The 15,342-nt window shown below is 38.1% G+C and overlaps 1 protein-coding gene across 1 annotated transcript in view; it reads right to left on the reverse strand.

The window, feature by feature from the left end:
• Positions 1-4,373: 4,373 nt before the first annotated feature.
• The window catches only part of ROPN1L (rhophilin associated tail protein 1 like), a 35,287-nt gene continuing 24,318 nt past the window's right edge, over positions 4,374-15,342 (reverse strand). The window contains exon 6 of the mRNA XM_027869129.1: positions 4,374-4,631. Coding sequence (XP_027724930.1) covers positions 4,556-4,631 — 76 coding nt within the window. The 3' untranslated portion in view covers positions 4,374-4,555. The remainder of the gene's footprint in view (positions 4,632-15,342) is intronic.

Here is a 15,342-nt window from a genome sequence, read left to right on the forward strand (position 1 = left end):
AGAGGGCATTCATCAAGAGCTCCCCTTTCTTTGTTCTTCGTCATAACACTCATATGTTTCAGGTCACTATCTCCACCTCTGTCTCACATGAAGTGGCCTTACTCCAAGGCTAAACCTTCTACCTGCTTCCCTTCTCTGTCATCTGCACCCCATCATTTATTTCCAATCTTGCCCTGTCTATCCACTTATTAATGCCTACAAACATGCCTCATCCTGAAAAAAAAACCTCACGTGATCCTTCCATGACTGCTAATTATCTTCCTATATCTCTTTTGTCATTCTGTGCCTAAACTCCTTGAAAAGGCTATGTATGATAGGTGCCACCACTTTTTCTTCTCTCATTCTTTTTATTAATCTCTTGTAATCTGGTTTCTGACCTTAATTCCACTGAAACTTCTGTCATTGATCATCTTTTAGTTGCCAAATCCAATGGCCTTTTCTCAGTCCTCATTCTCCTTGACCTCTCTGAAGTCTTTGACATGATTACTTTCTCCTCCTTGATAGCCTCTTCTTTCCAGATTTTGGGAATACCATTCTCTCTTGGTTCTCCTCCTCCATATCTGACCACTCCTCAGTCTCCTTTGCTGAATCCTCCTCCAAATCATAGCCCCTAACTATAGGTGTCCTACAGTATTCTGCTTGGGCCCTCTCCTGTTCCTTCTCTATACAACTTCACTTGGTGATCTCTTCAGCTCCCACGGATTAAATTACCATCTCTATGCTGATGATTCTCAAGTCTTCCTTTCCTATCCCAATCTCTCTGCTAACCTCCAATCTCACATCTCCAAATGTCTTTCAGATATTTTGAACTAGATGCCCAGCAAACATCTTAAACTCAACATGTACAATACAGAACTCATTATCCCCCACCTCCCCACTCCTGCCTCCCTCGAAGCCCTACTCCTCCCCTCCCTTCCCCATTGCTGTAGAGGGCAACACCATGCTCTCAGTACTCTCAGGCTTGCAACCTTGTAGTAATTCTCAATTCTTCTCTCTTACCCCCCGCCACCATATTCACTGTTGCCAAAGCCCATCAATTTCACTTTTGTAACATCTCTCATATATGCCTTCTCTCCCCTGACACTGCCCCACCCTGGTACAGGCCCTCATCACCTCACACCTAGATTGTTGCAATAATCTGCTGGTGGATCTGCCTGCGTCAAGTCTCTCCCCGTTCCATTTTATCCTCCATTCAGCCACTGAAGTGATTTTCTTGAAGTGCAGGTCCGACTATATCACTCCCCTACTCAATTAACTCTAGTGGCTCCCTATCACCTCTAGGATCAAATATAAAATTCTCTGCCTGGCATTCAATGCCCTTCGTAACCCAAGTCCTGCCTGCCTTTTCCAATCTTTTTATGCCTTACTCCCCACAAAACAGTCTTTGATCAATGACATGGGATCCCTCTCTCAGTTCCAGGCATTTTTTCTGGCTGTCTTACATCCCTGGGATTCTCTTTCTCCTCATCTCCACCTACAGCCTTCCCTGGCTTCAAGTCCCAACTAAAATTCCATCTCCTACAGAAAGATTTTCCTAATCCCCTTTAATTCTAGTACCTTCCCTCGCTGATTTTCTATTTATCCTATTTATATAACTTGTATGTATGTTTGTCTCTTACATTAGATTGTGAGCTCCTTGCGGGCAAGAGCTATCTTTTGCTTCTTTCTATATTCTCAGCACTTAACACAGTGCCTGGCACATAGTAAGTGCTTAATGGGTTGATCATCTATATGGTGAGCTCAAAATATGGCAGAGATGGAGCTCCATTTGTACCTCTGTCGTATTAAAAGAATATGATGAGGAAAGCTATCACCACAAGGGTTTGACTCTCTTTGTTGAACTTATGAGAGGATATGGACAAGAACTGCACAGAGCAGACAAGCATGGATGGGTTGTGACCTACATTTTTGGATCAAAGATACATTATTGAATATGATAAATTTTGGACCAGTCTTTGATTTTTAATTTTTTAGGTGTTTCTGGATTAAATTTGATTGTTTGAAAATTCATTCTGTTATTCTTTTGTATTTTATTGGGGAATTTAGTCCATTTGTATTTAGTATTATAATTAATTCTATTCAATTCAACAAACCATATTAAGTGCCTACTATATATGCAAGTCACTATGCTAGGTACCAGTAATACAAAGACATAAATGAAATGGCTCTTACTTCAAGAAGCTTATATTTTATTATGCTGTGGAGTAAAATGTACACAAGTATGATATTAACTATGAGGAAAATACATTTTTATTAATATTGTTTGAACCTAGCTTTGTGTGGTGAGGTATTGTTGAACCCAGGATATGCAGGAAGTGTTAACAGGTCATGCTGATCCCAGAGACCCTCCAGGGAAGCCAAAGATTGCTGCAAGGAATGCTTGGACCCCACCTAAGTCTTATGTTGGGACCTTGCCCTAAACTTCTGCTTTGGCCAAATTTTTATTTCATGTTTAGACTTACCTGTAGATATACATCTCAAACACCTGCCTTATCTGGAAACTACTTATGTGCAGGCCGCTAAAGTCCTGGTGCCCTTGTTTGAACTCTATGTAACCTAAAACTTAAGGAGACTCACACCTTTTTCTGATCTCCCCTCTGCCAAACAATAAAATTCTTTCTAAAAATTTTTTTTAGTTTTGAAGTTTGTTCTCAATTAACAAAGAGAAACCGAAAAGGTAAAAAGCACTAACAATGGGGAAATCAGGTAACGATTCATGAAAGATGTGACACCTGAGATCAACCTTAAAGACAAGGATTCTGAGATACAGAGATCAGAAGGGAATTCAGGCAAGGCTTGGGTGACAGCTTATGTGAATTCATGAAGGAGCAATATTAAGCATCATTCTGGGGAAGAGCTAGTATTTCAGTTTCACTGGAATATAGAGTTCACGAGAGGAAGGAATACAATACAAAACTGAAAATGGCTGTGAGAGCTAGTTTTCTGAAGTTCTTAAATGCTAGGCAAAAGTATTTGTATTGTCCTATTGGTAATCGAGAAGGTTTTTGAGAAGGGGAATGACATGGTCATACCTATGTATTAGGGACTGGACTTGTGATTTCCTTGATGTAGGAAATTCCTGGATGAGGAAACTTCCATTGCCGATGCAGGTAGGCAACTCTTCTACAATTTGGAGAGCACCCTAAACTTAAGCACTGAGAAGTTAAGGAATTTATCCAGGGTTACAACTCACAATGTATGTCAGAACCAAGCCTTAAGTACGGGTCTTCCTGGCTTGGAGGTCAGTTCTCTTTTTGCTATGTCATACCGTTACATCCTTTCTCCATAGTTGCTATTTTTTTTTAAAGTTATTTTATGTATTTTCCATTGTTGTGGCACTACACCTGGACAGGAAAATACATTTGACCAGTCCTAGGTTTACTCCTTCTCTAGCTACAAGCACTTTGTTCTTATATTTTAAGATGCAGCCTCAGTCTCAGACAACATTTTCCCAGCCAGCTATTAATCTCCTAAATCTGCCATTTTCTTCTAAATCACTTTCCTTTAATTGGTAACAGAAATGAAAATGCTTGTGAGCTCCTCAAGGGCAAGGACTGTCTTTTGCCTTTCTTTGTATCCCCAGCACTTAGCACAGTGCCCAGCACAAAGTAAGCACTTAATACTTTACTCATTCATTGCATTTCCATGGCTGGTTGATTTTGTGGCTCATCTTTTGTGACATTTATATTTTTATTGTAATGGTAACAATTCTTGTTATTACTTGCCAAAATATTGGAATTTCCATTCTATTTTAATTGTTCATGGGAACAGTGGCACAGAATATTTTAAATCAGCCCTGTCCTAGAAAATTATTAACCTGTAGTTTGCCTCAGGTAGGGGTGGGGAACCAGCAGCCTGGAGGCCACATGTGGCCTTCTAAGTTCCTTGGGCCAGATCTTTTGACTGAGTCCAAGTTTTACAGAACAAATCACTTAAGGAAAGAAGCCCTGGAAATTCTGGGGTTTTTTTCCCCCTTTCCCACTGTCTTTTTGGAGTAACAATTTTGGTCCCGTGTGTGTGTGTGTGTGTGTGTGTGTGTGTGTGTGTGTGTGTGTATGCTCGTGCACGTGCCCCCTAGCCACCCTTCATATTAATATACTTTCAAACTGAACTTGTTTGAAATCTCAGCTTTTATCTCCTCATCCCTATGAGTCAACAATGAAGTAGAATAATAAAAAATTTAATTCCTATTGGAAGGTGAGGATTTTGAAGGTGTCTTAATATAAGATTTTTCTTATAGTCACATTTTTACTTTAACCATTTTTAAAAACTGGACTCACAAATACATCAGTGTAAGCAGCTCCTAAAAGAGGAACATTCTCTGTATCTTAAGACTCCTAGTTGCTTAAGGCATGGAAAGATTAAGTGACTTGTCAAAGGTGATACCACCAGCTTTATTTCCTTAAAAAAGAAATCACAGTGCACATGGTATGTTGGTTAATGCAAAGCTGTATTTCGTGCTAAGCTTTTATAAAGCACTATTTGATTCTTAAAAGCACTTTCTTCTCTGAACTAGTGCCATATGTTTTCTGAGAAAATTTCCCCAATTTTCTTCTTAAACTGGATGAAATTTCTTCTTGTCTTCTATGAAGAAATCTGAAACTCCTATCATGCCATTTTTCCTAGCAACTCTAAAAAAAATAAAGACACATCCATTAGTACTTTGTTACAGCAGGCAAATTAAAAAAAATTATTGTAATATATAACTGTAAATAATAAAATTTTATCTAAATAAATTTAATTACGATCATTTACTCAATACCCTCTTCTTTTCAACAACATGTTGTGTTCATATTTTCACGGCAGAAAAACCAAACATTTCTTTTGAGGTAAAAATATTGAATTTTTTTCTTTTCAAATTGAGACTTTACAGTGAAGATGAAATAACATGAATATATAAAGTTATACTGTTATTCACATTAAGGTGCTTCACTGAGTCTTAAAGGGTTATCTTAAGGCTAAAACTTCCATACTAAATAATGTTGTCTTTTGATCCACTTTTTTTACTAGGGTGTTTTTTAATTTTTTTTTTGCCAGTTGAAATCTATTGAACTAGTAACTAACTTCCAGTGCCAAAATCAACTGGATTTTGATGTTTATCTGACATACGGCCTTAACAAAAAATTTAAAAATCGTGATTTGCTGTTTATTAACAATTTTAAGATTAAAATTGGACTATATTTAAGTCATGTCATCAAGTTAAAAGGAAGTACAATTGTGCAAAAGATTATATGATATCCAAGTTAGGAGAGACATCAGAGGATACCTTGGCTAATCTGTTCCCAAATGAGAATTCCCTTTATCTCACAAGTGATCATCTGGGCATTTGGCTAAAGAATGCCAGTGAAAGGGCAGTGTTGATAATTCTACTACTTCTTGATAATTCTTATTAGAGAAAGTTTTCCCTTTTATTAAGCCTAAATTTGCCTCTTTACAATTGCTACCCACTAGAGTTCCCATAGGTTCAATTATGTTCTATATACAAAAATTCCCAAATTAGTACTTGCTCTACAATGTCCTGCAGTGGACAGAAAATGGTACTTATAGTCAGGAAGACCTGGATTCAAACTATGCCTCTAGACATTCAGTAGTTATGTGACTATCTCCCTCTAGGTACCCTTTCCTGACACCCTACAATTCCACAACAGTTGTCTTACTCCTGCTCAGCTTCCCTGCTCCCCTCCACTCTCTTCCCTCCCCTATTTTCCAGCTAAACACAGACCATAACTTTTATACTGACTACATACTCTCTTCCTTTCCCCATCTTGACCCTGTGATGAACCAGTTCAACTCTATATTCTTTTCTCTCAAACACCTTGTTCCTTTATCCTACTCAAAGATCACACCCTGCTAAACCTCAGCCTTGGTGCTCCCACTATTCCTTATTTTTGTTCCTACTCATATGCTGTCAAATGAAACTGAAGAAAAATCTTGAAACTGTGCTGACTGCATCCTTTACAAATTTCTGTTACAAAATCCTAACTGGGTCCTCACTGCAGCAAGGCAATCCTTTTATAACTTCTTAATCACTTCACTATCCCACTCACCACAGAGGATTTTCCAAACCTTTTCAACTCCTCTTCAAACCCCCATATAACTCCCTCTTCTTCCCACACTCTCAGCTGAGAGCCTTGCCTCATATTTCACTAAAAAAAAATGGAAAACAGTTGCTCCTCCCCCCTTCCTGCCTCATCCTCTCATCTCACGTCACTGAGACAGATGCTTTCTGCCACTTTCTGCTATCTCTTCATTCAACCCATCTCACGTGAAGAGGTGGCCCTTCTTATTAAGACAGACTCCTCTATATGCAAATGGAATCTCAATCCATTCAGTCTTCTCCAGGAGATTGCCCCCTTTATCTACTCTCTCACTAATCTTTAATTTCTCCTTTTACTACTGGCTGCTTCCCTACAAGTACACCTATGTACCTCCCCCCATCCTCAAAAAATCCTCATTTGATCTGTCCATTTCTATTAGCGATTATCTTCTCTCTCTCTTTCTCTTTCTTTGTCTCTCTGTGTGTCTCTCTCTGTCTCTCTCTCTCTGTCTCTCTTCTCCTCCCCACCTTTTTTGCGGCTAACCTATATGAAAAGGCCATCTATGACAGGCGCTGCCACTTCTTCTCACTCTTTTTAAACTCTGAACTCTGGATTCCCTCATCATTCTGTTCCCTCATCAAAACTGTTCTCTCCAAAGTTACCAATGATTTTTTGCTTGTCAAATCTAATGGACTTTTAAAAATCCTCATCCTTTTTGACCTTTCTTGCAGCCTTTGACACTGACAATCACCCTCTTTTCCTTGATACTCTCTCCTCTCTAGGTTTTCATGATACTGCTCTCTCCCGGTTCTCCTGTCTCGTATTCTCTGTCTTCCATTGTCTTCCATTTCCCAATTCTGTTCTCCTTTGCTAGATATTAATCCAGATCATGCCTGCTAAACCATGAGTGTCCCTCAAAACTCTGTCCTGGGCCCTCTTCTCTATATATATTTTATTTGATCTCATTAGCTCCAATGGTTTCAAGAATCATCTCTACGCTGATGATTCTCTAATCTACTTATCCGATCCTTATCTCTCTGCTGACTACCTCCAGTCTCACATCTCTAACTGCTCTTAGGCACCTCAAACTAGATGTCCACTAGATATCTTAAACTCAAAATGTCCAAAACTCTTTCCCCCAAGCTCTTCTCTCTTCCAAACATCCCTGTTACTGTCAAAGGTACTCCATATTACCAGTCACCCAAGGTTTGCAACCCGGAAATCATCCTTGTCTCATTACTATTTTTTACCTCCCATCCTCCATTATCCAATCAGTTGCCAAGCCCTGTTGTTTCCACCTACATAACATCTCTCTTAGATGCCCGGCTTCTTGCCTCTGAGCCTGCCACTCTCTGGTGCAGGCATTCATCTGTTCACTGCAATAGCCTTTGATTGATTTCCCTGCTTCCAGTCTCTCCCCACTACAGTCTTCTCTAGCCAGCTGTCAAACTGATGATCTTCCTTAAGGGCAGATGAGACCATGTCATCCTCCTATTCAACAAAGTCTAGTGGCTTACTTTTAGGATCAAATATAAAATCCTCTTTGGATTTTAAAGCACTTCATACCCTAATTCCTTCCTCCTTTTACAGTCTTCTTATACCTCTACTCCTCCTCCTCTTCCTCCTCCTTCTCCTCCTCCTCCTCCACATACTCTACAATCCTGTGACACTGGCCTCCTTGCTGCTCCTTACATACAATCCTCTATTCCAATGACTGAGTATTTTCACTGGCAGCACTTCCCACACACACACACACACACACAAACGCACACACCAATGCCGAGAACTTGCTTCCTCCTCATCTCCACCTCCTGGTTCCTTCAAAAGTCCCAGCTAAAGTCCTACCTTCTGCAAGACAACTTTCTTAATTCTTAACCTTAGTGCCTTCTTTCTGTTGATTATCACAAATTTATTTATCTTTCCTGTCTATATCTTGTTTGTATGTAATCGATTGAATGTTGTCTCCCCCATTAGATTATGAGCTCTTTGAGGACACTACTTTCTACTAAGTGCCTGGCACATAATAGGTGCTTAATAAATGCTTGTTGACTGACTAATTGACCTTGAGGGCAAGTCACCTAACCTCTCTGGGCCTCAGTTTCATCATCTGTAAAATGAGGGGATTGAACTCAGAAGCCCTCTAAGGTTTCTTTTTTCCATCTCTAAATCTATGATCATATGAGCCTCTCTATCTGGTCCTTGTTTTTTTCCTTATCTCTAATCCTGCATCACCAACTATCTTTTGGACATTTCAAACCAGATGTCCTACAAGCATCTCAAATTCAACATACCCCAAACAATACTCATTACTTTTTCCACCAAACCCAGCTTTCTGAACTTCCCTATTTCTGTTGACAGTAATACTTCAATGGCATCTTCAACTCTCTTTTCTCTCTCATCTAACCAGTTAGTTGTCAGATTCGATCAATTCCACTTCCACAACATCACTCACATTTATCCCCTTCACTCCATTCACACAGCCACTACCCTAATCCAGACCCTTATCTCCTCTCACCATAACAACCTAATTGGTGTCCCTGCCTCTTTCTCCCCTCTCCTCTCCAATCTCCTCCACTCAGTTGTCAAAAGGATACTCCTGGTCATATCACTTCACTGCATTTAAAGCCCCTAGCCTGGCTCCAGCCTGCGTTTTCCAGATACACATGACTCCCCATTTCACACACACTACAGGATTAGCCTTTTGGCTTTTTTTCTCCTGTTCCTTAATCAGCCAACAAACATTTATTAAGCACCTGCACTGTGCCACATGCTGGAGATTCAAAGACAAAAAAATCAGTCTCTGCTTCTCAAGAAGTTTACATTCTATTGAGATTTCCTCAGACAATCTATTCCTTCTCCCATCTCTGTGCCTTTGCTCAGGTTTAACCCCTACCTCACACCTGGAATGCCTTCTCTCCCCACCTTTGGTTCCTTATAATACCTTATTTCCTTCAAAACTTAGTTCACATGCCTATGTCCAGCTCCCAGCACCTCCCTCCACCGAAACGATTTTATTTTGTATATACTTACATATGTACATGTTGTCTCATCTGAAACATGTAAGTTTCTTGAGAACAGAGACTGATTTATTTTTCTCTTTATATGCTCATCAGTGCTTGGTATAAAATAGGTGTTTAATAAATAAATGCTTACTGATTTACTGCTCCTAGTTCTGTCCTCTGAGGTCAAGCAGAACAAGGTCAATCCCCCTACTTTCAGATACCTGCCGCTATTGTGCCTCCCTGTGTCCCGCAAAGAAATCTTCTCCAGGTTAGAAGACATCCACAATTCTTTCAACCAAGCTTCACATGGCATGAAGTGGAGAACTTTCACTCTCCTGATGGCCTTCCTCATGACATTCAATAGCTTATCAATGTCCTTCCTAAAACTGCCTAGAACTGAACATACTAATCCATTATATGGTATGAGTTGGACAACATACATGTACAATGAGTCTATTAAGATTTCTTATTCCTGAATGTCATGCCTCTTAGTGCAACCTAAGGCTATGTTAGCTTGCTTGGCTAAAGCATTTAATCTCACACTTCTGATTCTTCTCGAGCTTCATATGCACTAAACTGTTCGGACAGTTTTCAGACAAACTCCTGGCTAGCTATGCTTCCTTTATCTTACACCTTTGAAGTTGTCTTTTTGAATACTGAGTTGAAACAATGCATTTCATCTTATTAGAAATTCAATGTTCTAAGCTGTCAAGATCTTTTGGAATCCCAACTCTGTCATCCAATGTGATGTATCAGCAACACAAGAGGTATCATGGTCTAGGAGACAAGAGTTCTAGGTTTAGTGTAAGGATGAGCTTTGTTCAAATTTTTTGTCTCAGACACTTCAAGCTGAATGACACTGGGTAATTCATTTAACCTCTCTGAGCCTCAATTCTCCACTTTCAAAGAGTTATTGTGAAGCTCAAATGAGATAATGTCTATAAGGCACACTATAAACCTTAAAACCCTACATATTATGAATTGATATTGTGATTATGATCAACCATGATGATCTCTCCATGATCAACTTCTCCAAGGTTTACATCATCTACACATTTGACAAACATGCCAAGTAGGTCTTTATCCATGTCATTGACAAGAATGTTAATCAGCATGGGACCAAACCATATAATTGTATTATTGCATAGCTCATGTCTCTCAACTCCGTCCACACACACAAAAAAAAACAACCCACAGAGACTCTATGAAATGCTTTGCTAAAATCTAAATACATGGAACCTTTAGCATTCCCCCAATCTGCCACGTTATTACACTACCCAAAAAAGGTCTGTGGTTAGTCTATCACAAAGTATTCTGGATGAAGCCACAGTGACTCGAAGATCACCGTTTTCCCTTTCAAGCATTAACCATCACTTTAATAACATGTTCTAGAATATTCCAGGAATAAAAGGCAAGTTTACTAGACTGTAGTTCGCAGGCTCTATTCTCTTCTCTTTTGAGGAAATTTTGACCTTTGCTCATCTCTGATATACTTTTCCAGTTCTCCACACTCCGAAAGAACTAGGTGTCTTCCAGTTCTTTCAGTAACCTAGGAAGTGGTTGTTCTAGGCCTGGTGACATGAACTCATCAGGGATGGTGAGGTGTTTTCTTACTACTATTTACTACTCTTACTTACTCATCTTGGGCATCTATATTAAGCTATTTCATTTTATCCTTTTCTGTCAAAAGATAGTTTTTATCGGCAGAGAAAACAGAGAATTGAGCAACACTGTCTTTTTACTGTTATATAGTATTATTTCTTAATAAAGAAATGTTTGTTGGCTTATTGAATGGGTTATCATTCCACATACTCATAGCCCTAACAGCAGAACGATCATTTTTCTGATCCATCTCTTTTCTCTAACACAACTAAAGAAAACAAACCAGATCAAACTTTCTTGGTTGTCCTCAGTTTTCCTCACCAGCCACCGAGATCATTTTATAGTTCAGCTCTATCACTACTCTTACAGACCATGTCATGCTTTTATATCCCTCCCTAGAGGAACACACATATATTATATGGTAAAAGGCTAAATGTCCACAGCAGGAAAGACCAGTTAACAAATTCATGAACAACTAGTTAGTTTTCTTTAAATTTCTCTTGTGAAGGATAGGAATTTATTACCTTAAGTAATGTCCTATGCCTTGATTATGATAGTTAGCAGTGATTTGGCCTGTGCTACCATTTCCATAAAATATTTTACATTTATATGTTACAGGGGGACTAGCCAGTGGGAGTCCCATCAATCAGTCCTCCCATTATACTTTGCCACCTCCTGTTTAAAATAATGCTTTATCTTTATAGTTTTTTAAAAAGTATTTACATATAGAAATTGATCTCTGTAACAACTCTGAGATGTTGACCAAACTGATATATAAGGTGTCCCAAAAGTTTCAGTTCAGTTTTATGCTATTAAACTTTAAACCTGCACTAAGATGTTTGGGACATCCTGTATATTAGTACCATTTTGTAAATTGTGACCTGAAACACCGGAAGGTTAAGTGACTTACACAGAGCTACACAGATAGTAGTAAACTGTAGTACCAGGGACAGAACTGAGATTTTCCAATTCCTAGTCCATCGTTCTACTCTCTCAACATTTAAGGCTTACAAAATTCAAATATATATACTAATGATTATGATAAAGGCAGAAGTAAATTCAAATGGGGGTAGTGAGGTGGCGCAGTGGCTACAGCACTGGACCTGGAGTCAGAAATACTTGTCTTTCTGAATTCAAATCTGGCTTTATACTTACTAAGCTGTGTGAACCCTGAGCAAATCACTTGATCCTGTAAAATGAGCTGGAGTACACTCTAGTATCTTTGCCAAGAAAACCCTAAATGGGATCATGAAGAATCAGACATGACAAATTCAAATAAGGGTTTGGCACAAACAGAAGCACAAATATAATCCAAATGAATTTATTCATTGCTACATGACATATTATACAGGTATGGCTGTGTATATATTATGTATATTAAAATATATACATATAATTTACATATACATAATGATGTAGCTCATTCATGATAAATTTTTATTTCAAATTCTTTTTAACATAATTACATAACATACTTCATAAAACCTTTTGTAGAATTATAATTTTGTTACTGTGAATCTCCATTATTCCCTATTTGCTACCTATTATTAGCTTTAGAGAAGGAGGAAAGGAATGTCCTTTAAAAATGAAAATAATTATTTGCCTTGCCCTGGGGAAAATGCAAAAAAAGTAACAAAATAAAAACCCAACAAGCTCTAAAAAGAAGAAAACGCAGAGCTGCTTAGGTTTTGCTTTAGTCTGAGAAGCTTTATTGATCATTTCTACCACTAAACCTGCTTTTTCAACTTCATCCTGACTTCCAGTCCCTTGTTCATTTCCTGTATGTTCTTTCTGTCCATCTTTCACAATTTAACTTCATACCTGCCCTTGATAACCATCCTCAACCCTATAATCTCCCACTTTCAGAATTTATCCTTCAAGACCCTTACCTCTAACACAATTCATTATTCACAACCTACTAATCATCAATGTAGGTTTAATTTATGGTGTTATAGTCTCAGCTGAGCCTTCACTGCTACTTACAATCATATTCTGCTCTTTACTCTCTCATATCTTAGTCTGATATTTGTTAGCTGTGTGACCCTGGGCATGTCATCTAACATTTCTGACCCTTAACGGTATTTGATTTGTGCTATCAGCCTCCCAAGGCTACAGAAATTCCTGATTTAGAGCTAGAAGTCCAAATCCCAATTCATCCTCTTTCACCTCCAAAGCTTACTTTCTGATTAACCTATTTGTAAGTGAGTGGCAGTATTTGGTCATCCAAGATCCAGTGTAGTAGAGTGGACAGGCTGCCCTTGAGAGTGAGGCTCAGTTTCTATCTCTGGCACATGGCTGTGTGACCCCTTCATGTTCCAAGCAACTCTTTAAGATGTCAGAGCTGCACACAAGTTGCTGATCTGCATTGCTCTTTGATCGCTCCCCTTTCACTCACCTTACCTACTCAGTCAGTTACCCGGTTCTGTTGATCCTACACTTTTTCATTATCTCTTTGCATCCAACCCCTTGTTCTCTGATTCCACTGCCACCCTTATTATTACATGCCTGGATTACTGCAATAGCCTCCTAACAAGTTGTCCCACCTCCACTCTCTACTTCCTCCAAACCTTCTCTCACAGCTGCTGCCAGATTATCTTCTTTATTCAAACATATGGCTGATCATTCTTCAACAGGTCTCAATTTTTTATTATGTAAAATCAAACTACTTTGCATGGAATTTAAAACTCTCCATCAATCTAGCACCATCCTTTCTTTTCTAAGTAAATTTCAGGTTGTTGTTGTTTTTTTTCACCTTTTTAATCTTTAGATAATTAAGTACCTTCCTTTGTTTTTCATACTGGTGTCTAGGCCTGGAATATTTTCCCTCACCTTTTTAGCTTACTGATTCTTAATTAGCTTTTAAATCCTAACTCAAAGCCAACTCTGCCAGGAGGGCTTAAATTCCTACCCATCTTATCAGTATTATCTTTACTCTCCTCCCATTTCATAGCTGTCTGTCTTGTCCTCTGATGTACTTATTACATACTGTTGTATTTCACTGGTATTTATATACGTTTGCTATCTCCAACTAGACTATAAGGTCTAACCAAAGGTCTAGGCACTTTCTGCACATAGTGGCAATTTAATGAATGCCTGCCGAATTTAACTGAATTGTAATGGTTGAGGGCAGGAGGAAGACAAAAGAGCTAGGAAGAATTAAGCAGAGGAAAAGATAGAGAAGGTAGACAATGATAGAGAAGGTGGACAGTATCCCAGTGTTTCTGGTCTTCCAAACTAGATTTCATTATTTTCTTTGGAATATATTATTGACTTGTAAAACATCAGACAAACCTATTATTTAGATGAAAGCAATTAAATATACTCCAAAGCTAAATATAAATAATGTTAAACCATCATTTGAAATGATCTGTGGTACTCAATTCCACTGGTGCAGAAAATCAGGAATTAACTATATAAAAATTACATCAACCAACCATTCTGGGGAACTATTTGGAACCATGCCCAAAGGGCTATAAAACTGTACATACCCTTTGACCCAGCAATAGCACTACTAGGTCTGTATCCCAAAGAGATCAAAGAAAGAGGAAAAGGATCTATATGTACAAAAATATTTATAGCAGCTCTTTTTGTGGTGGCAAGGAATTGGAAATTGAGGGAATGCTCATCACTTGGGAAATGGCTGAACAAGTTGTGGCATGATTATGATGGAGTACTATTGTGCTATGGAAAATTATGAGGGGGTTGGTTTCAGAAGAACTGAGAGATCATTGTGCACAGTAACAGCAATGTTGTAATGATCAGCTGTGAAAGACTTGAATACTCTTATCAATACAATATATAATCCAAGACAATTCCAAAGGACTCGGGATGAAAAAATGCTATCCACCTCCAGAGAACTGATGAACTCTGAGTGCAAATTGAAACATAATTTTCTTGCTTTTTGAAAATATATTTTGTATAATTTCTTATCTATAATTGATATCATTTTGGTTACCTTCTGAGTAGGTAAGAGAAGGGTGGGAGAGAGGGAGACAACTGGAAATTCAATTTAAAAAGAAAAAGATGCTAAAAATAATAATAATAAAAATAAAAACAAATTACACCAAGAATATAATTTATGTCTCAACAAAAATGATACCAACCACTGCCAATTTACTTTAGGCAACTGAAAATTGCACTTGTCCATGTGCTTAGCCAGCTAAGTCAAAGAAGGAATTTAAGAATAATTCAAAGGACCAACCTGTGTCAATTGATGCAGTACTTTTTTTTTTATCCACAATGCAAAGAAAATAGATATAAGATGAAAATTATTTCAGAGTGAAATTTCAATAAAGTGTTTGCATTACTTGATGTGCCTAGTCTTTCTTGTGTTAAGTGTAGGGTATTGTAATAGGTAACATATAAAATAAATAAGTAAATAAAATTTTAAAAAAAGTAGTATCATGGAATCTGCTCTGTGAAGCTATTTAATTTGGAGAAATAATTTAATGTCTATGATTTGCATACATTTAACTGAACTATTTTACTTTTGCTTTCACAATCTGCACATTTTTCTTTCTTCATTTTTCTACACTGCCTTCTGTGTCTACAATAGCTTTCCTTACTCTTTCTGCCTATTGAATTCCACCTTAAAGGGTTAGTTTTTGAGAAACATGATAGTCAAAGCACCTCACACTCAAATAGGACATAATTATACCACATAAATAAAGCACAATCAACTCATTGGAGCAAGAATTGGA

The sequence above is a fragment of the Vombatus ursinus genome, unplaced genomic scaffold (genome assembly GCF_900497805.2).
Source record: "Vombatus ursinus unplaced genomic scaffold, bare-nosed wombat genome assembly UNPS02014791.1, whole genome shotgun sequence".
NCBI lineage: Eukaryota > Metazoa > Chordata > Mammalia > Diprotodontia > Vombatidae > Vombatus > Vombatus ursinus.